This window comes from Aplysia californica, unplaced genomic scaffold (genome assembly GCF_000002075.1).
Source record: "Aplysia californica isolate F4 #8 unplaced genomic scaffold, AplCal3.0 scaffold00018, whole genome shotgun sequence".
NCBI classification, from domain to species: domain Eukaryota; kingdom Metazoa; phylum Mollusca; class Gastropoda; order Aplysiida; family Aplysiidae; genus Aplysia; species Aplysia californica.
The window spans coordinates 39,965-40,713 of record NW_004797288.1 but is presented as its reverse complement, the minus strand read 5'-3'; the positions used below and the strand labels follow the sequence as shown (position 1 = coordinate 40,713).

Here is a 749-nt window from a genome sequence, read left to right as displayed (position 1 = left end):
CCAAAAAAACCGGAATGGGGCCGGGAGTATAATCGATTTCGTAATTCAATTTCACAAACCCCTAATTTCACAATTGCGACAGTGCCGTTAAAAAATACCAACGCCAAATGCCACTTTTTGACTCCAAAGACTCCGCCTTTGAAATAACCTTGATTTGCAACTCACTCCTCAAACTAAAACTCAACCTGTTCTGTTTTTCAGGTGGACTATATCCTCCAAGGAGGATTTGCTGGTGCTATGGTTTGGGATTTTGACCTCGATGACTTTTCGGGCAGGTTTTGCGGGGATGGAAGGTACCCGCTCATAGAGCATATCAGTAACAAGCTTCAAAACACTTTTCGATGGTGACAGGTTCTTTCTTTTCTCTGAAGATGACCTACTGGAAAATGTCTTCATGGAATGTCTCTTTCCGAAAATAAAAAAACACATTGTATGACCTATTTAGATTGTTTTGTGTTGGTTGAAAGGCGATAGTCAATTAGAAAACTGCATGTCTACTTTCCATTGTCCTTTGCTCTTTCTTCGCTCCAAATGACTTCTCCAATCGATCTTTAAATGCAGGTTCTTTTTTTTTTACGACCCCAAGGACGCAATTTAGAATCTTGAAGGTGGGCTTTCGACCCTGCTTGTCGAGGGGCAAACACAAATGGAGACATTCTTCCCACTCGGAGATCTAATTCGGGTCCCCTGTGTGCGACGGTGAACTTCGAACTGCAACACTGCAGATGCCCTATCGCTGTGTATATTTC

At 42.5% G+C, this 749-nt stretch overlaps 1 protein-coding gene across 1 annotated transcript in view; it reads left to right on the top strand.

Moving 5' to 3' along the window:
• LOC101847165 (chitotriosidase-1) overlaps positions 1 to 440 on the top strand; it is a 12,363-nt gene extending 11,923 nt beyond the window's left edge. Inside the window, exon 10 of the mRNA XM_005090486.3 lies at positions 202 to 440. Within this exon, the coding sequence (XP_005090543.1) occupies positions 202 to 348 (147 nt within the window). The 3' untranslated portion in view covers positions 349 to 440. The remainder of the gene's footprint in view (positions 1 to 201) is intronic.
• Positions 441 to 749: the final 309 nt, after the last annotated feature.